The sequence below is a fragment of the Arabidopsis thaliana genome, chromosome 4, assembly GCF_000001735.4.
Source record: "Arabidopsis thaliana chromosome 4, partial sequence".
Lineage (NCBI taxonomy): Eukaryota > Viridiplantae > Streptophyta > Magnoliopsida > Brassicales > Brassicaceae > Arabidopsis > Arabidopsis thaliana.
In genome coordinates, this window is record NC_003075.7 from 15,313,280 (window position 1) to 15,328,078 (window position 14,799).

Genomic DNA, 14,799 nt, shown 5'->3' on the forward strand with positions numbered 1-14,799 from the left:
AGTTTTCCTGATTAATTTACTCAAAGCATAAGCATTTTCATTATTATATTCTTGTCAAAAAAAAATCTTGAGTGTTGATCATACTTGGTAATTGGTATAATCACAAACGTAAGTCAAAGCCTTACTGTTAAAACAAAGGGATGCAACTCAATATTAACTATGAGTTCTATAATCAAAATATATATTATACATTAGGAGAGTAAGGAGGGAAACATTATACTTTGGTTTATTGACAAAGTGCTCTCTAACAATCAAAATTGGTCAAGTGTTGACGTAAAATATTGCCGCTAATTTTGGTCATTTTGTAAAACAAAAGATAATTTAGTGGTGCATGCCTTTGACAAAGGGAAGTATTTGACAAAAAAAAGAAGAATGTGATTCATTAGAAGGATAATGTCAATTTTTCAGTTTTAAAAATTCTGAAAGTTCCAACCAACAATTAGGTTACCCGAGATACTTGTCGGTGGTGATATCAACACATGTAGAACACTAGAAGATAAGGATATTCGTTGGCATTTTTAAGGTTTTATTTACTATACAATACCTAACGTTTTACGAAAGTATCATATAAACACTAATAAGAGAAAAGGAAAAGCTAAAAGGAGAAAGATCAAAAGAATTATAAATAAGTAATTTTGTAGGTTAGTACTATTTTTTTGTAATACCTTTTTTTATTTTGTGTTGCTTGTGACATGCATCTACAGAAACCAATCGGTGCTGAGTAATTAAAAATTTGTCATGTAGATTAAAGTTAGACTCAAGAATATATTCTATACGGTTTTAATAATTACTGGCTAGCTATTATATAACGTCATAGATGGAAAAAAACAAAAACTGCAGAATTTAGTGACATTTTTTAATGAATTTAGCCTCAGACACAGTTCTGCCCTAAACACAAATGGTTAGATAACTATGACAATTCTGATGAAATAATAATTCACAAATTATTGGACATGATATATTTTTAAGTGTGCTTTAAAATGAATCCAAATTAATCATGTATATATTAAGATGATCGATTGTGTATTGGTGAATGATTATTAGTTATGACTCATAATGATATTCTTTGAACTATGTTATCATAATCTTTTCATACAGTGCTTTACACCCTCTACTTTATACATATTTATTTCAATAATTGTAATTAGTGGATACAATCATTCAATAATTCATTTAATCGATTAAAGTTTTCTATTGTTATGTTTTTTGTTTTATAAGTTTTTCAACTCTTCCAAAGTAATGTCCATTTCTTTTATAAATTTGAATATTCTGAGCAAAATCATGGAATAAATGAATGTACTACTAATTTCACGCCAAGAAAATGAACTCTATAAATGCTATAGCCTTTCGTATGAATTATGAGTCATTTATTTATCTTCATTTATTTGAAATCTCTAAAGTCCAACTAAAAACGTTTGCAAATTCAAAAACCAAAAATATTAGTTATGATCCGTATGCACAAACCGTAGATTTAAGGAAACGAATTAAGACTTAAACAGAGGTCACTGACGTTGTAATGACTTATGTGCTGTCTTTTTCTATCACAAAATGTCTTAATCCAAAGTATTAATTAGTAGTAGTAGTAGACCCATTTAAAAAACTTTTCCACCATTAAATAGAACAAACATTTCATGTGTTCTTGATAGTTGATAGTTGATACCAACACATGTCTAATGTTTAATATGGTTATGCTACAGCCACAACTTAACAATTATACATTAGCATGATTGCATCTACATATAAAAATAGGTATTGATTTTTTTTTTTTCTTAACCTAAACGAGAAATTAACTGATCAATGAAGTTTCACATCAAAATTAAATCTCACTCTAGGACCGATTTTCCTGGTTCAACTCTCAAATACATCGGTTCGTTCTGATCATTGATTTGAGTGGCAAAGTCTATAAACCGGGGTAATGCCTTCCCAAACGAAACCAAACCGGACCGAAATTCTCATTTTTTGTGAGCTTCCAAATCAGACATTAGCTTAGCCGGTTTAGCCTTTTTCTGTCGGTACTTGGCATATGAGTACCACACACCACCAGCTGTGTTGACCACTAAACCGGACACGTTCAAAGCATGTACTTCAACACCACCCAAGAGGACAAAACCGAGCGTCTAGGAGATTAAAAAGGAGGCAAAGATTAGTAAATGATTGCCTCTATAGATTTCATCTCGAAAGAGAGCCAAATGAGGGTTTATACTTACAGTGGAACCAACGCCTTTGAGAACACCAACGATGGTTGTTGTTAGTGCAGAGTTCACAATGGTGCAAAGAAACATGGTGAAGTTGAGGACAATGCCCATAACCAGTGAAAGAATGAGAATCACCAAGAACGGCAAATAAGAACACTGTCAAAGAAAAAAAAATTGATTTTGACATTTTGAAGAGACTAGTTTCTGAGAATAGCCGCAAGCTTGGAATGATGAAGTTTCTAACCTTTGCAAGTAATAGTGATAGAGAGTTTGGGAATTCGCCGGTAACTATGATGAGGATGGACAAAAATGGGAGAGAAAGGAAGCTGTTATAGAACATTATCTCGATGGAGGAAAGCCCGTCTTCTGCACCAGACTTCTCCACCAGCACAAGGTACATAGTCTGCAGCAATGATGAGAAACAATATTCATTTACTCGTATGGGTGAGTGGAGACTGATTTAAGAGAAGGAAAAGAACAAATGAAACCAACCTGGAAAAAGACAGATGTTAAAGCCAAACCATACCCAAAAAGATCAAAAGAAAAATCACCAAGAGCTGCAATTACACAGCCTGCAGCGGTAAGTAGTACAGATAGAGCAACCTGAAAATTAAACAAAAGATTCAGAGCTTGAAACATTATACAAATTCACAATAAAAAATCAACATTCTTATGGTAAGTACCTGAGTTGTTGGTTTGCCTTTACCAAACAAAACCCCAGAAATCAAAACAGCAAGTGGAGTGAGTCTCTTAATGGCGATATACATTGGAATGTTTACTCCTTTCAAACTTGCAAGAGCAAATGCAACATTAGCATTGTAGAAGATAGAAACCGGAAGAAGCTTTTTGGCCGTAGCCATATCAATTCCTTTAGCTCTTGTGTATCCCATTCGTCTACCAAAGTGTATAAGCAAAGAAGTAGCCAATTGCTAACACAACCAAACAAAAGCAAACGGGACCGAATTCATAATCAGCATTTACAGGAAGTGAATAATCTCTTTAGATATCTAGTACTTGAGAAATATGGATATCAGTACCTGAAGAGTAAGAACAGTCATGGAATGTGGATACTGCATAATCACAGCCTTGTTGATAAAAACCATTGCCATTGAAGCAATGCCATATGAAACAGCTGCGACTAAACTGCATCATAGAACAAACCAGTAAATAAGGTTACTTAAAATGTCTATAGCTTTGATTCTCTATAACTCTCTAGAGATCCAGATCTACCCAGATGAAGAACCGCAATTCAAAGTTTCAAAAATCACAACTTTAAGAAGTTATCGAATCCTCTGAACCAATAATTATCACCCCTACTAACTAAATCGATCAGAAACATCCCTAATCGAATTGAATTTGAAGAAACAGAGCACTAAAGAAGGAGACTACAGTACCTAATGGACGAGGTAGGCTCCATTTCAGCTTGAACCTCCATGGGGAAAGAAGAGTGATTTGAGTTATAAATCTTTGGAAAATTCCTCTCAGGGTACACGTTTCTTGGCAGATTCAACGTGATTTAGACGCATTTCGAGAAGAAAGAGCGATTAAAAATTACTTCTTTATCAGATTTTCATTTCAATTTACAGTTTTTTTCCCTTGGATTGAGGATCTTAGTTCTTAAGCGAGGTTACAGCTTTTTCCAGTGGATTACTAAATTGGACGAGAGAGTAATAGTCAACACTCAAAAAGTCTTTAACCTTCTGTCGGAACAAGAAGGGCTTGCTGTCCGTTGCTCATCTCATATAGTAAGGCCCAAAAGGCCCAAAGGCTTCTTTTTCCAATTAAAACTAATTTTTGTATAGCGAAATTATGATGAAGAAAATCGTTTCATGGCACGTCAAAAAACTTTCGCACAACAATTTTTTTTTACAAAAGGGTCACTTTTATCAGAACCTAATCTATCATAGAGTTCCCATCAACAAAAAACCTATCATAGAGTCTAGTCCTGTGTTAACGTAGGTGATGGGTTGGTTTCATGGTTTACATGGACAATTATTATGGTGTAAGAAAAAGATGATGGGTACACATATTCCATTTAACCAATGTGAAAGATTCACATCACCTTTTTCGATTTTTAATAGATTCGGTTTTACCTTCTCGTAACGTAATTCTAAGAAAAGAAAACGTCAATCATATTTACTAGGAAAGATAATTATAATTTATTGCTTTTTCTCTCACTCTCTGACCTGAAATCTCCTACTGAGATTTTTGAAGTGTATTCAACAATGGCGGATCCACCACATTTCTCTCTGTTTCAGCAAAAATTTCGTACCGGAGACAAACCATTTCTCGTAACTGTTTCTCTCCTTTTATCTTTTTGTTTAAGTTACTGTCTTTGTCATCGTCAAGAACTGGTTCCTTTTTGTTTTATTTTGCAGACTCTTGATGCTGACTTCTTAATGAATCACACGAAAGTGTTACTAAAATCGGATGCTTCAGACAAAGTTTGGAAAGTGAAACTGGACGGCGGTAGGCTCTCCGAAGGCTGGGAAGAGTTCGCCTGCGACCAGAAATTCAGAGACGGTGACGTTTTGGTTTTCAAACATCATGGAGACGAGGTCTTTCATGTAGCTGTGGTGTCCCCATCTGTTTCCGGCGACATACGTAACGCATCTTCTAGCCAAGTTATTACGGAAGATACTTATATTGATGTTGACGATGTTGATGATGATGATTATGGACAAGACGACGAAGATGATGATGATGATGATGATGAGGGCGAGGATAATATAGGTAAGGTGTTTCATGAAGTATTACACAATCTGTTTTTTTTTTTTTAGTGTAACCGGTATGTTAGTGAAGATTGTTGTGATTCAGAGAACATATCGGAGAAGACGGATAAAAGACAAGAAGCAGATTCTTCATCAGACCACTCAGGTTTCATCACAGCACGTGTCACTCGTTATAGCCTCCTTCATGACCGTTTGGTGACTACTTAAACTCCATTTTAGCTTTGATGTAACATTCAAGATTATAATATTTGTTGAGTGATGTGACTTCTTGATAATGTTTTTGCAGGATCTTTCTAGAAATTTTACGTTGTTGTTTGGTGGGCACCAAAAAACATGTGAGATCGATGTAGTGGATGAGCAAGGGAGAAGATGGACAATGAAACTTGCCAAAAACATCTCAAGTGGTGTGTTTTACATCAGACTAGGCTGGGGAAACTTCTGCTGCGCTAATGGGCTAACTCAAGGAGACTTATGTAAGTTTAAACTTTTCCAAAATGAGGAAAGGCCTGTGCTTTGGTTGTGTCCACAGGAATCTGGCAATGGCCGTAAAGAGAAGAGGACGTTTGATGAAGTTTCCAAAGGAAAGGAGAAGAAGACCCCTTCACCATTTCTGATAGTAAAGTATACACCTAGCCGTGAGACTACCGGGCAACTAGTAAGTTCAACAACTTGTTGTCATAAACGTTTTTTGTGAACATCGTTACGAGTTTAAGCTTTTGATACTGATCATTGAATCTTGTTCAGTCACTTCCAGTGAGTTTCACGAGGAACAATAGCATTAATAAGACTGGGGAGGTAATTCTGCTGAACCAAGATGGAAGAAAGTGGTCATCTTATCTACAGATAACAGGACTTGGAAGAGGCGCCGGAAGTGAATGGTTTTATTTGAGAAGAGGTTGGAGAGAGATGTGCGAAGCGAATGGAGTGGGAGTAAATGATTCTTTCAAGCTGGAACTGGTGTGGGAAGGAGCTAATCCTATGTTTAAGTTCTGCTCCAAGGTGAAACCAAACAACACAACTTTATGTATATGCAAAACATTTTGCCTTTCTTAGTTAGACTTAGATGCAAAAATGTTTCTTTCAGATTGAAAACCATGAATACAAGGGAAAAGGAAACCAAAGAACTCGTAAGAAGAGAGCTTGTGAGACTGCTCCACAGCCAAGGAATGTGAAAAAGACTCCAAGATTAGGAGTAGAGGGACCAGTGTATCAAGTTGATGAGGAGAGAGGACACACTCAGGTTTCAAACAGAACCAACACCATCTCAGGAAATTTACAGCGCTTGCTACCACCATCGTGCTCAGTCTCCGATCAGGTGGCTAATGTGAAACAGGGCATTGTAGATAGTCTGAACACTGTGAGACAATGTCGGACTGAGCTTGAGACAAGTGAACAAAATCTGCAAGCCTCTTTGCTAGCAATTGACGCCTTAGGTTTGTTCTAGAATCAAGATGTAGTTGTTTTTTCTTGATAACCGATATTTTTGAACTTGGGTTTCTAATGTTGTGATGATGAAACAGGGGAGAGGATATGGGGAATCAGCAAAATCCTCAGCAGTAATCTGGTTTGAAGTGAGACTGAAGATGGGGAAAGAAACAAAGAGTGATTTTCACTAAACTAGGTTTATTCTGTATTTGAGACTTGCAAGTTTTAGAGACTGTACTTAAAAGTTTGTAGTTTGGAAGGGCCTTCTTCAGTTGTATCAGCAATTTGGACTACTTCACTATATCGCTGAGAAACTAGTAATATTGTAATGCATTGTGAGTTTCAACTTTTGTTGTATTAGTGATATTGTAATGTTATTTGGTTTTGACATATTTTATTCTTGAGGATTAGAAAATCAACTGTCATAAGACTTGATGAGATAATGCTATACAAAAGGAGTTCTCTATGGTCAACTAACTCCTTCACTCCATTGTTGAACATGTGGGAAAAGAAACAGACTTTCATCAATTAGAGGGATTATGAGATCAATCTCATTCTCAGGAAAGTTCTAAAGTCTAGAATGAGCTAACGTCGAGATACAAACAAAGTTTGCAAAAGAGTCCATGCTCCATTTCCTGATCTTCAGTCACTTTTAAACTTGATGTTTACTTGAGGATTTTGTTGATTTCCGACACTTTCTCCCCTGTTTTTTCCAACACAAAGAACCTAATTAGTAAAGAAAATAAACAAGTGTTCATCGGTTATTCAGATCATACCTAAAGCATCAATTTCCAGTATCGAAGCTTCTAACTTTTGTCCCTTTCTTTCTAGCTCTGACCGAATCCGTTTTATCCCGGTTAAAGTGTCAACAATAATCTGTTTCACCTTTTGCACTTGATCAGAGATTGAGCAATGTGGTTGCCCAGGCTGCAAGTTTTGTGGATCAGCATTGGGTTTATTTGATGCCTGATTGCGGCGAGAAGATCCTCTTTCTGCAGAAACTCGAGCTCTCTTTTTGACCCTAGTCTCTGTTTCTTCTTGAGTCTCCCCTCCTTCATCAAATGGTACTTGTTCTATCTGAAATACAATTCATTAAAAAAATATTCAATACAGCTCATTTTAACACAAAAGTTGACTTGATACGCAAGTTGATTTTTCACCTTGTCCTTGGACTTGGAGCAGAACTTTAGCATTGGAGTTGTGCCTTCTCCTCGAACAAACTCCAACGTGAAGGTCTCTCCCGTCTTTAACCTATTGGCTGCACAAAAACTTCTCCAACCTTTTGCCAAATAATACTTTCCTCCTTGACCATCGCCAGAAGCTACATAGGATGGCCAGTTTCCTCCATTTTTGTCCACTAGTGTTATATCCTCTGCCTCCTTTATTTCATTCTCTATTGCAAAGGGTCTCGAGAGACGCTGCATAAGATTCAAATCATCCATAAAGTATTGCACGAAAATGCATAATTAAACCCTAAACCTAAGATATTAAAAACTTACAAGTTGACCTGACTTGAGCATGTAAGGCTTAAAGGTCATTGTCAGAAACTTGCCCTGCTTCATTGAAGCACTCTCTGAAAGATTAACTTTTCTGTTTCCTTTGTAACAGTCTTCTTCTGGAATAGTGTCGTAACACAACCGTAGTAAAGGCCTTTCCCCGTTTTGGACAAGCTTAAACCTGTAGAATGATCCAGCTTCTAGCCCATTTACTAAGCAGAAGTCTCTCCAGCCTCCACTGATACTAGCCTGATCATTGACTGTACTGTATCTCAGACCAAGTGTCCATGATTTTCCATGTTTATTCATTAGATCAATCTCACAGCATCTCTCGTTCAGGCCATTTGACCTCGCAAAAGCCTTTATAAGATACTGCAAAAGCGTAACGCTTAATACTAATTAGTGTGAAGGTACGAGACTATGCTCTCAAATTATAAGAAGAGAACAGTCAAGTAATTTACCAATCTATCTCGGCTTAGGTTCGAAGGCGTGACATGCGCAACAAGATAATAGTTTTTGGATGAAGACTCTGCTTCTGTTCTTGGCTTCTTCTTCGACACAATGTTCTTGGAATCTGAATACACGTTCCATGCATCATCTTCATCAGCCCTATCTTCGTCAGAGGATATGTACTGTAACTTACAGAAACTGCGACCGGAGGCTGTGACGTGAAAGGTCATGTCCCCGATTTCCCTGAAAATCACAACGTCGTCATCTTGGAGAGAGTGTACGGTGGAGAAATTTTCCCAGCCGCCGGCGAATCTGCGGCCGTTCAATTTCACTTCCCAGGTTCTATCGAAAGCGTCCGAGGTCAGTTTCAGTTTTGTAGACTGGTGGTTTTTACCTTCCACGTAAGTCGAAAAAAACTCAGCAGGAATCATCTGCACGACACCAACATTAACAAGGATGATATATAAACCAGTTATAAGTTTTTTTGAACAATTGTAACAGAGAGAAACATAAAGAAACGAATAGAAGAGAGTAATTACGGGACTGGATTTGTGTCCATGAAGAACTATGACGAAGAAATGCTTGTTGGTTGGAGAGGAAATTGCTGGATCATCCATTATTGAATAAAGTAATCTCCACAACTCTACTAATAATCTCAGATATATGTGAGTCTGATCTTGAAAATTTTGTCTTTTCCAAGTCTTCTTCGAATTAAAGAAATGTTTTAATTAAAGAGCATGCAAGTTCTTTCTCGAAAACGCTGAAAGAGACAGAAGCAGTAAATCTGGCAAGGAGACTTTACGTTGAAATTTGATAGGTCAGTAAGGTGGGGGCCACCACTGTCACGTTTGAAATTTGATAGGTCTATAAAACTGACCTTAATTATTATTTTTTTTGGATTCTCAATTCACTTTTCTACTACCTACCAATCATCCCACAAGCACACATCTTATCGTTAGACAATCAAACTGATCCCTTTAAACAATCTCACGTCCAAAGGCTATTTAGAAATCAGCTTTACTACAGAGTTTCGATTTTCACAAACACGTAAATCATATATCATTTACTAAAGAAACTACTTGTCTTGATTGTTGAACGAGTTCCAGATGGCAGATACTAACAAGATTTGCAAAAGTTCATGTTCCATTTCCTAATCTTCACTTCCCTTCTAGACTTGATGATTACTTGAGGATTTTGTTGATTTCCGATACTTTATCCCCTGTTTATTTTCAACATTAAAATTTTAGAAACAAAGAAACAGAATAGTAAAAGAAAACAACTGTTCATCAGTGTTTAGATCATACCTAAGGCGTCGATTTCCAGCAGCGCAGCTTCTAAATTCCGCTCCTTTAACTCAAGCTCTGACCGAAACCGTTTTATACCAGTTAGAATGTTTACAATACTCTGTTTCACCTTTTTCGCTTGATCAGAGAATGAGCAGGGTTGAAGTGGTTGCTTGCGCTGCAAGATTTTTGGATCGTCACTGGATTTGTTTGGTGCCTGAGTGCGACGAGAGTGTCCTACTTCTGCAGACACTCGAGCTCTCTTTGGTAACGGAGTCCCCCTCTCTTCTGGAGCCTCTTCTTGCTCTATCTGAATACAATTCATTTTAACAGTCTAAATATAGTTCATTATAACAAAAAAGGCGACTTGAATCACAAGGTGTTTATTCACCTTGACCTTGGCCTCGGAGCAGAACTTGAGCATAGGAGTTGTGCCTTCTCCTCGAACAAACTCCAACGTGAAGGTCTCTCCCGTCTTTAACTTATTGGCTTCACAAAACCTAATCCAACCATGTGCCATGTAAAACTCTCTTCGTTGTTTGGAAGAAGATACATAGGATGGCCACTCTACTCCATTTTTGTCCACTAGAATTATCTCTTCAGCCTCCTTGATCCCGTTCTCCCTCACAAATGATCTCCGGAGACGCTGCATAAGCATTCGTGAAGTATTACAAGAAAATGCATAATCAAATTAACCCTAAACCTAAGACGTTGAAAACTTACAAGTTGCCCTGACTGGATCATGTAATGCTTCAAGGTTACTGTCAGAAACTTGTTCTGCTTCGTTGAAGCACTCCCATCTTCCCTGCTATACTTTTCAGAAACATTAGCTTTTCCATTTGCTTTGGAATTGGAACAGTTTCCTTGTGGAATAACTTTAAAACACAATTGTAGCAAAGGCCTTGTCCCATTCCGGACAAGCTTAAACCGGTAGAACGATCCGGGTTTCAGCTCATTTGCATGGCAGAAACTTCTCCAGCGTCCACGGATAAAAGCCTGACCAGTTCTTTTGTTGTGTCGCAGACCCAGAGTCCATGATTCCCCACTTAGATTCATTAGATCAATCATACAACATCTCTTCGTCAAACCATTTGCTCTCGAAAAATGTTTTGTAAAACTCTGCCAAAAAAGAACAAAACACAATTTCAATGTTCACATATATATAAATAACTCATAAACAAGAACTCTAAAGAATTTGATGCCAAGTAGTACTAACCACTCGATTTAGGCGTAGGTTGGAAGCAGTGAGGCCGAGAAGACAATATTTTTCCGATGAAGAAGACTCTGCTTCAAATCTTGATTTCTTCTTCAACGAAATGTTCTTCGAATCTGAATCATCGTCCCCTGCTTCATCATCATCATCATCACTGTCGTAGTCGCCGGAGCTAGAAGATGTACGTATCTGTGAGAAACTGCGTCCGGAAGGTGTGACGTGGAAAACCATCTTCACGTCGAGTCTGAAAACCAAAACGTCGTCGTCTCGAAGACAGTGTGCGGCGGAGAAATCATCCCAGCCGCCGGCGAATCTCCGGCCGTTCAGTCTCACATCCCAGATTCTATCCGAAGCATCAGAAGTCAGTTTCAATTTCGTTAAGCCAGTTTTACCCTCTAAGTGAGCAGTGAAAAACTCATCAGGAATTATCTGCAACAACAGTGACAACTAAATTTGAGTTTCTTGGTAAGTTGAGAGAGAGAGAGAGAGACAGAGAGAGGTTACTAGATTTGAGGTGTGTCCAGCAAGTGATCTGACGAAAAAAGGTCGGTTGGATCGAGAAGAAGATAGTGGATGATTCGCCATTGTTGAACTCTTTAAGTTATTTCTTGAGGTCTTTATGGATTTTTGGTTTTATAGCCAAATTTGTCTTTTTTTTTTCTTTTTTTTTGTTTAGTCTTATACGTTTTGTTAATAATTTTGTAAATTTAATTCTTCAACCAAGATATTTTTATTTTTGTCAGCATTATTTAAATATCATAGCCAAATACCTAATGATAATGTTATGGAACCCATTATTTAAACCCGTTTGATTCATACTATAAGAACGAATCGTTTAGATTGGTTCGTAAAAAAAAGAAAATATCCAGTTTAAATTAAAAGTCTATCTTACCATCATTACCAAGACAGACATGTCCCGTTCAGTACAACAGTTCAATCACTGGGATACGAATCTAAAGACAATGTCAGTAACTTTATCTTGACGGAGACGTGAATGAGATAAAGGCTATGGGATAATTAATATCCAAGACAAGTGGAAACGGAAAAGTTCCGAAATATTATCCAGTGACATACTTAACTCCATGGTTGCAAACATAAAGTACCTGGTCCATTTTCTAATCTTTATTTCTGAATTAAACTTGACTAATGTTGAAGATTTTGCTGATTCCCATTATCTTTTCCCCTGTTTTTGTTTCCAACATCACATTATCAAAAAATCTGGAACCAAAATAAACCACACACACAATTAAAAGTAGTGTTCACTGGTATTCAGATCATACCTAACGCATCAATTTCTTGCAATGAAGCTTCTAGATTCTGTTCTTTTACCTTGAGCTCCGACTGAAACCGCCTTACATCGGTTAAAGTATCCACAATACTCTGTTTCACCTTTTTAACGTGATCAGATATTGAGCAAGGTTGCTTTTGCTGCAAGTTTCCCGGATCAGCCCTAGTGCTGCGAGATGGCCCTCCTTCCTCAGTAACTTGAGCTCTCTTTTCGACCCGATTATCAGTTTGTTCTTCAGCCAGTGGTGCTTGATCCGTCATTCGGGGTTTCCTATCCGCAGTCTTATGGCCATCAGATGATGCTGCTTGTTTCACCTGAACACAATTCGTTTTAAAACAACGATTTCACAATAGCAAAAGCCAAGAACAAAGACTGTAACTGATTTTATGTTAACCTTGGAACAGATCTTGAGAATTGGAGATGGTCCTCCTCGAATAACCTCCAATGTGAAGGGATCACCAACATTCTTTACGCCATTAGCTACAAAGAAATCTTGACAACCTCTATTGTAAAACTGATCGCGTCCCTTGATGTTAACTAGATGCGACTTCCACTCTATGCCATCTTTGTTCAATACAGTTACCTCTCCTGCTTCCACGATCCCGTTCTCTCTTGCGAACGATGCAGGAAGAAACTGTACATTTTCAACACATTTAAGCGAATGACAACACAAAAAGACTTGAAAAACACCTAGAACAAAGGTCTTGAAAACTTACAAATTGACATGACCTGAACACGTAAGGTTTAAGATCAAACGTCAGAATCTTGTTCTGATTCAATGGAATAGTCTCTGAGCAATTCTCAGATTCTATCTCATCACCTTCAATTTCAGAAACATTTCGTTTTTTTCTTGCTTTGGAAGAGTTTCCTTCTGGAATGCTAGAGGCGTTGGGACACAGCTGTAGCACAGGTTTTATTCCGCTTTGGACAAGCTTAAACCTACAGATAGATCCAGCTTTGATCCCGTTATTACGACAAAAACTTCTCCATCCTCCACGCATAAAAGCCTGACCAGTTTTTTTGTTGTGTCTCAAAAGCAGAGTCCAAGATTTTTCATGTTCATCCCTCAGATCAATCTCACACTCTCTCCTGTCCAGACCATTTGACCTTGCAAATTTGCTTAAAACACACTGCAAAATCACAACTTCATATATATTGTAGCAAAAGAATAGAATGAGAATTGTATTAAAGATTCCAGCGAAGTAGTAATCACCATATTATCTCGGAGTAGGCTTGAAGGTGTGACGTGTGCAACAAGATAAGATTTGTCTGATGAAGACTCTGTTTCTTTTCTTGCTCTCTTCTTCGACGAAATTTTCTTTGAACAAAAATCATCTTCGGATATCGAATTGTCATCATCATCTCCTACATCGTCGTCTTCATCATCATCAAAAACAGTGCGTTCATCATCATCATCGTCAGAGGTAGAAGAAGAGATTAACTGTATCTGAGAGAAACTACGTCCGAAGGGTGAGACGTGGAAGACCATGCCTCCGTCGTGCCGGAAACTCAAAAGGTCGTCGTCTCTAACAGAGTGGGAGACGGAGAAATCTTTCCATCCGCCGGCGAATCTCGCGCCGTCCAATTTCACGTCCCAGTTTCTGTCCGAAGCGTCAGAAGTTAGTTTCATATTCGTTGACTGAATCTTACCATTGAAGTGATTCCAAATGAACTCAGTAGGAATGATCTGCAACCACAACAATTAAGAAAAACAGAACCGATTGATGCATTGTAACAGAGACATGGAAAGAGACGATGAGATAGAGACAGTGGAAAAGTACAGGATTGGATTTTTGTCCAGATAGATCTATGATGAAGAAAGCTTTGTTGGTTGGGGAGGGAATCAGTGGATCCGCCATTGTCGAACAGCTAAAGTAATTATTCTCTGAAAATTTGCCTCTTCGAATTATTCTTCGCTGGCGTTATAGTAAGGTTTATAATCTAAAGTCTAAACTCCGTTATTCATTCTCATTAAACACCTGATTTATTGTCATTAACTAAATAATGACTGTGTTAAAAAAAAAACTAAAAAAACTAAATAATGACTTGGTGAACAAAATTATTTAATGACAAAGATATTTCTTGATAAACGCATTAATAACCGAAGGCTTTTTTTTTTCTTCTGATTTGATCGATGTAGGACTGAAAAGTAAGTCAGAAGAATAAGTTTCAACCCAATTTCTAAAAATCTAATCGTTTGATTTGATTATTTTTTTCCCAGGATTAAAAACTTTATTTTATTCTATTTGATATCTATATAGTAAAAATCAACACTATTCAATAACAAATTTTTGTTCATTCATAACTGATATCAAACTATTAATGTATTAATTAAATGAGTCAACAAAATAAAAATTCATATATTCTTTGTAAAGTTTAAGTTATTTGGATCTTTATGTTGTTGATTCATTTAGCTAACACATTTATATCTACATTTTTTTTTGTTCAACCCTTTTTTTACATTTATATCTAGAGATATTGGAAGAAAAATGTAATGAGTTTATTGTGTTACTTCTTCTTTTTTCATATACAACAGATTTATTTCTTTTACGTTAAACTTTATATATTGACAGATAAATTTTGATAGCAACAGTTAACATAGTGATTTATCTTTTTGTCAACCATTTAATTAACATGCATAAGATTGGTCAATTTATTCCCTGCTTTATGTGATTTAGTTAGTTTTTTCATAAGTTGAATAACAGAGACTAATGAAG

At 36.9% G+C, this 14,799-nt stretch overlaps 5 protein-coding genes across 8 annotated transcripts; 1 reads left to right on the forward strand and 4 right to left on the reverse strand.

The window, feature by feature from the left end:
- Window positions 1-1,587: 1,587 nt before the first annotated feature.
- On the reverse strand, window positions 1,588-3,881 carry UTr7 (UDP-N-acetylglucosamine (UAA) transporter family). Of its 2 annotated transcripts, NM_119309.4 has the most exons (7): window positions 3,590-3,881; window positions 3,233-3,338; window positions 2,879-3,124; window positions 2,688-2,798; window positions 2,440-2,598; window positions 2,208-2,351; window positions 1,588-2,117 (listed from the first exon to the last, which is right to left on the reverse strand). In NM_119309.4, exons 1-7 carry the CDS (start codon window positions 3,628-3,630, stop codon window positions 1,953-1,955), a joined length of 972 nt encoding a protein of 323 aa, NP_567879.1. In that variant the 5' UTR covers window positions 3,631-3,881; the 3' UTR covers window positions 1,588-1,952. The 2 variants fall into 2 exon arrangements, with proteins under 2 accessions (NP_567879.1, NP_001031765.1); NM_001036688.1 differs by having other exon boundaries at window positions 1,606-2,117; window positions 2,208-2,598; window positions 3,590-3,856.
- Window positions 3,882-4,219: 338 nt separating this feature from the next.
- On the forward strand, window positions 4,220-6,767 carry REM1 (Transcriptional factor B3 family protein). Of its 2 annotated transcripts, none has more exons than NM_119310.4 (7): window positions 4,220-4,486; window positions 4,574-4,928; window positions 5,013-5,122; window positions 5,214-5,582; window positions 5,672-5,926; window positions 6,012-6,360; window positions 6,448-6,767. In NM_119310.4, exons 1-7 carry the CDS (start codon window positions 4,421-4,423, stop codon window positions 6,495-6,497), a joined length of 1,554 nt encoding a protein of 517 aa, NP_567880.1. In that variant the 5' UTR covers window positions 4,220-4,420; the 3' UTR covers window positions 6,498-6,767. The 2 variants fall into 2 exon arrangements, with proteins under 2 accessions (NP_567880.1, NP_001328023.1); NM_001342099.1 differs by having other exon boundaries at window positions 4,998-5,122; window positions 6,448-6,750.
- Window positions 6,747-9,032, reverse strand: AT4G31615 (Transcriptional factor B3 family protein). Its single transcript, NM_148387.3, has 6 exons — window positions 8,838-9,032; window positions 8,310-8,729; window positions 7,852-8,220; window positions 7,513-7,770; window positions 7,129-7,429; window positions 6,747-7,055 (listed from the first exon to the last, which is right to left on the reverse strand). Exons 1-6 carry the CDS (start codon window positions 8,913-8,915, stop codon window positions 7,018-7,020), a joined length of 1,464 nt encoding a protein of 487 aa, NP_680753.2. The 5' UTR covers window positions 8,916-9,032; the 3' UTR covers window positions 6,747-7,017.
- An 83-nt stretch (window positions 9,033-9,115) lies between these two features.
- AT4G31620 (Transcriptional factor B3 family protein) lies at window positions 9,116-11,441 on the reverse strand. Of its 2 annotated transcripts, NM_001342100.1 has the most exons (6): window positions 11,299-11,441; window positions 10,798-11,223; window positions 10,305-10,700; window positions 9,973-10,227; window positions 9,603-9,891; window positions 9,116-9,517 (listed from the first exon to the last, which is right to left on the reverse strand). In NM_001342100.1, exons 1-6 carry the CDS (start codon window positions 11,377-11,379, stop codon window positions 9,480-9,482), a joined length of 1,485 nt encoding a protein of 494 aa, NP_001320106.1. In that variant the 5' UTR covers window positions 11,380-11,441; the 3' UTR covers window positions 9,116-9,479. The 2 variants fall into 2 exon arrangements, with proteins under 2 accessions (NP_001320106.1, NP_001328899.1); NM_001342101.1 differs by having other exon boundaries at window positions 10,798-11,441.
- Window positions 11,442-12,063: 622 nt separating this feature from the next.
- Window positions 12,064-13,941, reverse strand: AT4G31630 (Transcriptional factor B3 family protein; the record flags this gene model as incomplete). The annotated part of the gene is made up of 5 exons (NM_119312.1): window positions 12,064-12,396; window positions 12,477-12,716; window positions 12,799-13,212; window positions 13,296-13,769; window positions 13,864-13,941. 5 exons carry the CDS (start codon window positions 13,939-13,941, stop codon window positions 12,064-12,066), a joined length of 1,539 nt encoding a protein of 512 aa, NP_194891.1.
- Between the last annotated feature and the right edge of the window lie 858 nt (window positions 13,942-14,799).